General features: G+C 42.4%; 1 protein-coding gene, 1 long non-coding RNA gene and 1 other non-coding gene across 4 annotated transcripts in view; 2 read left to right on the top strand and 1 right to left on the bottom strand.

Annotated features, from left to right (window-relative positions):
- LOC120304552 (protein kinase C and casein kinase substrate in neurons protein 2-like) overlaps nt 1-909 on the bottom strand; it is a 71,339-nt gene extending 70,430 nt beyond the window's left edge. The window contains exon 1 of the mRNA XM_039335284.1: nt 873-909. Coding sequence (XP_039191218.1) covers nt 873-894 — 22 coding nt within the window. The 5' untranslated portion in view covers nt 895-909. The remainder of the gene's footprint in view (nt 1-872) is intronic.
- A 1,063-nt stretch (nt 910-1,972) lies between these two features.
- Nucleotides 1,973-2,064, top strand: LOC120304586. Its single transcript, XR_005555759.1, has one exon. It is a non-coding gene; the product is annotated as a small nucleolar RNA SNORD88 (small nucleolar RNA).
- A 1,903-nt stretch (nt 2,065-3,967) lies between these two features.
- Nucleotides 3,968-7,985, top strand: LOC120304553. Of its 2 annotated transcripts, none has more exons than XR_005555749.1 (4): nt 3,968-4,364; nt 5,688-5,868; nt 6,840-6,941; nt 7,116-7,985. It is a non-coding gene; the product is annotated as an uncharacterized LOC120304553 (long non-coding RNA). The 2 variants fall into 2 exon arrangements; XR_005555750.1 differs by having other exon boundaries at nt 3,968-4,282.
- Nucleotides 7,986-8,637: the final 652 nt, after the last annotated feature.

An 8,637-nucleotide genomic window follows, 5' to 3' on the forward strand; every position in this document is an offset into this window, starting at 1 on the left:
GACTCATTATTTCTTGGCGATCCCATTTTCAGAAGTGGTTTGCATTGCTTTTGTCCTAGGGCTGAGAGAGCATACTGACCCAGTCATTCACTTGGCTTTTGTGCTATAACAGGATTAGAACTTAAGTCTTTCATTTTCTAGCCTGTGGTTTTAACCACTACACTAAAAAAATGGCTGTCTTAAACCTTAATTGGTAATACGCATTTCTTTCACAAATCTGAAGAATTCATCTTTAAAATGATATAGGCTAGTAGGCTTAAAATTTGCATTGCAAGTCAATAATTTGCCCTCTGTTTCATCATATACACTGGAAAGGAGCACGGGGTTAGTAAGCAGAAAGACAGTATCAAATCATTAATCCTAAATGCCAATAAGCATACATTAATCAGTAATACAACCAAAATTAGACCTAGAGGATATAGTCCATTCCAACAGGACTGCATTTTTTCCTTTTTGTATTTACAAGAAAGCAATCAGTAGTAGGTTTTTAACTTAAAATTTCTAAAGGTTGCTGCCTATTTGCTTACAATTTACTCCTTTGCACATGCACTTTTCCAGTTTACATCGCCAAAACCAGTTGTGTCTCAACCTTAGCAATTTAAAGACGTGTGGACTTCAACTCCCAGAAGTCCCCAGCCAGCTGACAAGGGAATTCTGGGAGTTGAAGTCCAGACATCTTGAAAAGTTGAGTCACGCTGGACAAGACGATTAGTTCAACAGTCCTACGGTTCTATTAATTAAGCTGTGCCTTGACAAAGAGGCAACCGTATGCCAAAGAAACTCAACAAAATACAAGCGAGCTCACAACCCGCTTCCTCTTCGCCTTTGTGCCTTTATGACGTTAATAAATTTTCGATTTGCTTTCTCTTTACCTCCCTTCGCGCACACGCGCATTTAGACAGGCCGAAGGGCGGAGATTAGGTTGATCGCGCGCGCGCAAGGCGCCCAGTCCTTTGTTGTACGCATGCGCAAAGCGGTGGGATGGCGAGAATGAGGTCCGGAAAAGCGAGGCGGGGCCAAAGTATAAAAAGGCCACGTGCGCCGGCGTTCCCTTCTGTTTCAAATGGCGTCCAGCTTCAGGTGGGTGTTTGTGGCGGCGGGGACGGCGGAGGGGGGGGGTCGTGTTTAAGGTTTTCTTGGATCATTTTTATTTGCCGCTATAATACTTTTAGCAATGAGTTTTTTTAAACAAGGAGAAGGTGAAAGCTGGACCTGTTGATTGTTTTAAAAAGTCGGGGAGGGGAATAAAAAGGACTCCTTTAGCAAAGGAGGATTGGAATAAGAATCCCAAAGGTGCTTTTTCAGGAGGCAACTGGATTTTGTTTTTTCTTTGAAGACGTTTCGCTTCTCATCCAAGAAGCTTCTTCAGCTCTGGCTGGATGGCGGGGAATGGAAGGATTTATATTCCTTGCAGACAGCTGGTCATTGGTATTTTTCGGGAAAGTCATGCAAATGACTAGCTATCTGCAAGGAATATAAATCCTTCCATTCCCCGCCATCCAGTGTGAGCTGAAGGAGCTTCTTGGATGAGAAGCGAAACGTCTTCAAAGAAAAAACAAAATCCAGTTACCTCCTGAAAAAGCACCTTTGGGACAACCATGACCTGTGGATGACTGAGAATCTCCATAGACAATTGGAATAAGAAATAGGACTATGATAATGGGCGAGAGGATATGATGTCCCTTATACAGAGGTAGGCAACCTTGGCTCTTTTATGACTCGTGGACTTCAACTCCCAGAATTCCTGAGCCAGCATGGCTCAGCATGGAAACCTCAGCATGGCTGGCTCATGAATTCTGGGAGTTGAAGTCCACGAGTCATAAAAGAGCCAAGGTTGCCTATCCCTGCCCTTATAGAAAAAGCCCTGGAAGATCCGTGGAATGGGAATTGAATTCAGCTGCCTTTTTCGTTTCCCTTGGTAGGTGGGATAGGAATATTGCTATATCTAGGTGAGAAGAATGTGGCAACAGGGTTCTTCCAATGATGTTAGCACTGGGCACAGACTGCTGTGATGATAACCGTGCCCCCCCCTTGCCTTTGACATCTTGGGGGACTGAGGAACAGAATCCTGGCCTGCCTGTTAGAATTTGTGATTGAGGAAGAAGCTCTTGGGAGTGCTTGATCGCTGGTAGTGACTGTCATGTCAGGGAAACACCAGTGCAGGTAGTTTTCTACTTAACCACAGTTAGTTTAGTGACTGTTCAAAGTCACAACAGCACTGAAAAAAGTGATTTGTGATTTTTTTTTCACACTTAAGGACCATTGCAGCATCCCCATGGTCACATGATCAAAATTCAGATGTGTGGCAGCATAGAATAAACATGCATGCATACTCATTTAATGAATAGACTTTCTTGGTGTCATGAAAAAGGCCAAGCAGCAGAGGAAAAAAAATACTGCCTTATGTCCCAAATAAATTAATTGTATCAAAGAGAACCAGTTTGGTATAGTGGTTAAGGCAACAGACTAGAAGGAGACTATGAGTTCAAGTTCTGCCTTAGCCATGAAAGCTAGCTGGATGACTTTGTGCCAGTCACTCTCAGCCCAACTTAACTGCACAAGGTGGTTGTGGGGAAAATAGTATTGCTTTGTTGGGTTATTTGTAAAATAAAAATGGGATACAAATATCTTGAGTGGCGGGTACAATGAGGAGAGCATGTTAGAAAGTTTGATTTTTGCCTTAATATAACTTGGTGAAAGTGACCTGCTTATTTGCCCCTCCTCCCATCTGTGTCTCCTCTGGATTTTGCAGATTTGATGATACCAGATCCTGGAAACGAAATTACTAGCAAACCACAAGCAGATCCCAAAGGCAAAAAGATATGACTTTAGAAGCTGAGCCCCTCAGGTCGGAAGGTGTCCAGTATGCTACTGGGGAAGAGCAAGCAGAGGGCTAGTACCAGTAGCGCCAGAAAGAGTTAAGCAACTGGGCCAAAGCCAAAAGGATGCTCAGCTGTGGATGCATCTGGTGATGAAAGGAAAGTCCGATGCTGTAAAGATCTACTCACCATAGGAACCTGGAATGTAAGATCCATGAATCAAGGCAAGCTGGTCAAACAAGAGATGACAAGACTGAACATCGACATCTTAGGAATCAGCGAACTAAAATGGACAGGAATGGGTGAATTTAATTCAGAGGACCATCAGGTATACTACTGTGGGCAAGAATCCCTCAGAAGAAATGGAGTAGCCTTCATAGTCAATAAAAGAGTAGAAAAAGCAATACTGAGATACAATTCCCAAAATGAAAGGATGATCCCATTGTGAATCCAAGGCAAACTATTCACTATCACAGTAGTCCAAGTCTATGCCCCAACCACTGGTGCTGAAGAAGATGAAATTGACCGGTTCTATGAAGCCTTACAGCACCTTATAGAATCAACACCAAAAACTGATGTCCTTATCATCATGGGGGATTGGAATGCTAAAGTAGGAAATCAAAAGATAACCAGAATAACAGGCAAGTTTGGCCTTGGAGTGCAAAATGAAGCAGGGCACAGACTGATAGAATTTTGTCAAGAGAATATGATGGTCATAGCAAACACTCTTTTCCAACAACCCAAGAGACGGCTCTACACATGAACATCACCAGATGGTCAACACAGAAATCAGATTGACTATGTACTTTGCAGCCAAAGATGGAGAAGCTCTATACAGTCAGTAAAAACAAGACCAGGAGCTGACTGTGGCTCAGATCATGAGCTTCTCCTTGCAAAATTTAGACTTAAATTGAAAGTAGGGAAAAACACTAGATCATGGCATCGGCCCTCTCAATTCCTGGCAAATAGATGGGGAAGAAATGGAGGTAGTGATAGATTTTATCTTCCTGGGCTCCAAGATCACCGCAGATGGGGACTGCAGCCAAGAAATTAAAAGACACTTGCTCATGGGGAGGAAAGCTATGGCAAATCTAGACAGCATACTAAAAAGAGACATCACCCTGCCAACAAAAATACATATAGTTAAGGCCATGGTTTTCCCAGTTACAATGTATGGCTGTGAAAGTTGAACCATAAGAGGCTGAGTGCCAAAGAATTGAGGCCTTTGAACTATGGTGCTGGAGAAGACTCCTGCAAATCCCCTGGACTACAAGGCGATCAATCCTAGAAGAGGTCAACTGTAACTGCTCTTTAGAAGGCCAGATCCTGAAGTTGAAACTCAAGTACTTTGGCCACCTAATGAGAACGAAGGACTCACTGGAGAAGAGCCTAATGCTGGGAAAGATTGAGGGCAATAGAAGAAGGGGATGACAGAATGAGGTGGCTGGATGGAGTCACTGAAGGTAAGCTTAAATGGACTCCAGAAGATGCTAGAGGACAGGAAGACCTGGAGGAACGCACGACTTAGCAACAACAAGATTTACAGTGAGAATGACCTGAGAGTTCTCTCTTCCTTTTCTGTTTCTTTTGTCTTTAGGTCTGTATGTGTGTCAAAGTCTTTGTGTGCCCTCAAGGTAAATGTAACTGTTAAATGTCTGTAAGCCCTAGAGCAGGGGTAGGCAACCTTGCTTCTTTTATGACTCGTGGACTTCAACTCCCAGAATTCCTGAGCCAGCCATGCTGAGAAGAAAAGGAGAGGTTTCCAAGCTGAGCCATGCTAGCTCAGGAATTCTGGGAGTTGAAGTCCACGAGTCATAAAAGAGCCAAGGTTGCCTACCCCTGCCCTAGAGACAAGAATTTTTAAATCCTGTTAAGAAAATATTTAAAAAAAAAAGCCATATTTTAACCCCAGTTTGCTTGGTCAGCAAAATGGGGCAAAAAGCCATGTCCCCTTTTCTCTCCCTGTGCTTTTAAGAACAGTCCAAGTTTGTCAGGAGGGAATGTCCTAAACTTATTTAAAAGTAAAGTTTTATTTTGGATTGCGTAGATGCCTACTTATTTCTGCCCTCAAGTCTGTGTATGCGTGTGTCTTCTGTTAGCTCATTTCAGTATACAAGCAGGGAAATAACCACTCTTTTCCAATAACATCTTTAACCTTTAGACTTTCCAAATTCTGCCTGCAAACGATTCAGACCACCCCACCCCATTCCACTTCTCCATCTCTTCCCCTGAGTATCCGTTCCTCATTTCCCACCCAGTTGCTCTACAATTCCTGCTGAATTAAATAATAGAATCTGAATGATTACCGCACTGCAGCTAAAGGAACAACCTTTTGCAATTAAACTTGCATTTGAAAAGAAAATGAGTGGGAAAACTTGATGTTTGCAATGAAAAGTGTAAACTTGTTCAAATAGTTTGTTTTTCTGCATATTCTAGGAGGGAAGTTACTTTATAAGCCATTTTCCCTAAAAGGTGTTGAGCCTAATTTGATCTCAAAGAGTCTCTTGTGTTCTGAGCAATTGGAAGTAGAGGGCCGAGGCATTTTTCAATGTGCATTCTCCTGTGCTTGCTCATTTTCACCTGCAGATTATCCCAGAATTGAAGTGGGGATTCAAAAGGGTTGGTAAAGTAGGGAAAGGGCTGCAGATATGATTCCCCTTTCCCAGCCTCCCTGTATGTTGAGTTCTGGGAACATATATCCTGATATTCTGGGTTTGTAGGTAATATTAATTTTTCCCCCTAAGGTATGCTTGATTTTTAAGTGCGTATGCTTTGTCGTTGTTTCTGGATATCAAATAAATGGAGACCTTCTTTCCAAAACGCAGCCTGCCTCAGACTTAATTTCCTCTGCCTGCCTTTTTCTTCCAGCTTGGAATAAGATACGAACTGGATTTAACCTCCAACAGAACCTTACAAAGGAAAGGATTTCCAGGAAGATGATCTGCACTTTGCCTACTGGAATGGGCTGGCCTGCTGTTTCCTTCCTTTCCTAGTACCCGTTCTCCGTTTGTCCTTTGCTTTTGAGAGACTGGGGATCTCATAGTGGAAGGTAAGGATATAATATTAAAAAGCAGAAGGGAAGGACTCCATGTTAGAACCATCTCCAGATATATTTTTTTCTCATGCCATGTTTGTCCTCTTCTGCCTCTTTTCCCTTCCAAAGAGTAGGATGCTTTTATATAAGTAATCTTTTAGAACTGTTCATTTAGTGACTGTTTCAAGTTACAACAGCACTGAAAATGACCATTTTTCACACAACTTTTCACCCGGTATCCCTGTGGTCACGTGATCAAAATTGGACGTTTGGTAACTGACTCATGACAGTTGTAGTGTCCCGATCATGTGTTCACTTTTTTGAAACTGGGGAAGTCCTATTCACTTAACAACTGTGCTACTGACTTAACAACTGCAGTGACTCACTTAACTGTGGCAAGTAGGCAAAACTCATTTAGCAACTGTCTTCTTTAGCAATGGAGATTTTGGGCTCAGGTGTGGTCGTAAACTGAGCACTACCTGGACTTATGAAAAGCTTTAAGTGCTGAATATTGTAGCCACTGATTTTGTTTAATGGGCCAAAAAATGTCAATTACTCTTGGGAAGATTTGGAAATGGAAATGAGGCACAACATTGAATAATCACCTTGTTGCTTTGAAACTGCTTCTATTACACTCAGAACATGATATTGTTTGAGAATGGAATTTAAACAAAGCACATTTTAAAGATTTTATTAAGAAAATGTATAAAGTCACCTAACTCGGGGAGGGGGCTTACAATACCAATACAAAATGCCAGTACAAACAACTACTTCTCTTCCCCTCCCCTGTGACAATTAGACCAGCCACTTGATGAGATCCATATCACTCTGGGGTTCCCAGTCTCATTGGCAGAACCATGTCTTCAGGGTCTTGGGAAAGAGTGCCAAAGTGGGGGCCAATCTTATCTCTGAAGGGATGATGTTCCACAGGGAAGGAGCTACTATGGAGAAGGCCAGTAGAATTCTAATTTGGATATTTTTCATAGGTGAAGATGAAATATTATGCAGTTGCTGGCAGGCTTGATGTGAGCCAGATTCTTCTGGGAATGTATGCAGTGTAGACTACTTGGACCCTTAAAAGACTATTGGTAAGTAATTATGTACTGTGGTTAGGTAATTTTCACTGGTCTATCCCATTTTGGAGTGTATCAAATGTATGGGAGTTGAAATCCAACTAATCTCTGGATACTTGATTGGGGATGGCTGTCCAAACTTTTAGATGTTATAATACTGATGTATGTTATGTTACTTGTTTCGTTCAGACTGGGCCGAATTGCCTGTCCACATTTTAACGAGAGCACCGAAGATGCCTAAGTGGAGGACCTTCTTCCCAAGAAGAAATGCAACTAAGAAATTTTCCTGGATCCATTGTTTGGGATGGGAAGGATTTGGCATTGTTTATCCATTATGTCCCTTATTCTGTTTTTCCTGCAGAAGTGAGAGGCTTCCTTATCAGAGCCTGATTAGAAAGCAATGGGAAGATGAATGACTTTGCTATGTCTGTTGAAGCTGCAAAGGGCAATGTCACTTACTCCTGCAAAATAGTTCCTACTGGTGATAACTTTGGACTCCAGTAGCAGCATTATACACACACCCATCTGAGTAAACTCTTGCTGGTAATGCTGCTGCAAAGCACGCCTTCTTAAAAGGGGTTATTTTCTAACCCCTTCCTTCATGTGTAGCTGTTCTTTTCTGTCCTGTCCCTGCTCCTATGGTAGTAGCAGGAAAAGAGTAGCCTTTGAAGAGCTATACGGCTTACTTAAAGTACCATATGATACTGTGGATGCTACTTAGAACTGGGTCAAGTTCAGTGGCTGGGAAAGGAACAACAAAAAATTACTCTGCAGAGTTGGGGAATCTCTTGACTTGCAGCAAAATGTTAGCAATTATTTGGAAGGTGTTCTTGGACTATTAAATGTATCACAGCTGCCCAGTCAGAAAATCTCCAAGCAATGTTCTTTTCAAGGACATTGCCTTTCCCTACAATTGAGTGTCTGCAACCTTTTCTGCTCCCTGTGTTTGTGGATTTGTGCCCCCTTGAGAGATTCCGAGGGAGACAATGTAGTCTGTCTCATGGGAGTTCATGGTACTTCCAAGTATTCGTCACAAATAAAACACTACAATAAAAAGTACATTTATTTTTTGGGTCATTTGTTTGCAAGCAAGCTTACTAAACAAAAGGGTGGCAGGGTTGGTTATTCCTAATGCAGGGGTGTCAAACTGCCGGCCCATGAGCTGGACGCATCACATGGAACCTGCGCCCACCCCATTGCCGGCAATGGCAAAACCTGCCCGATACGTGATGTCACATGACGTCGCGGGTTTGGCATGCCTGTCCTAGTGGCAAGACTAAATATTAATGGAGTATCAACGATGAGTCTCTGTAATGGGAAAATAGCAGTTGCCTTTGGTACAGTGATGTCGTAGCTATACTGTACCACTGGGTGACAGTGGATAAACCCTGCCTTCAAACTGTTCTGTTACCCTTCATTTTCTAAACTTGCCTTATGTCAAGTAGACCCAAGAACCTGATCATTGAAATGGGTTTGGGGTCCCCCCCCCCACAGGGTGTATTCTTTATGGATAGGAAACTAGTTCCTTGAGTAGGTGGGTGAATCTGGCTTGCCCTTGCACCATTGGGTGTAGTGCAATGCTAAACTGGCTTTTACACAATAGCTTTTAACAATTGTGTCCTATATAGTATATTCTGCAAACCTGGTAACTCCCTGGACCAAAATGGACAGTTTTAATCCCAAATAACTGAATTAAAAATTTCTTACTGTA

Source organism: Crotalus tigris, unplaced genomic scaffold, assembly GCF_016545835.1.
Source record: "Crotalus tigris isolate CLP2741 ecotype Arizona unplaced genomic scaffold, ASM1654583v1 scf7180000017639.5415321, whole genome shotgun sequence".
Classification (NCBI taxonomy): Eukaryota; Metazoa; Chordata; class Lepidosauria; order Squamata; family Viperidae; genus Crotalus; species Crotalus tigris.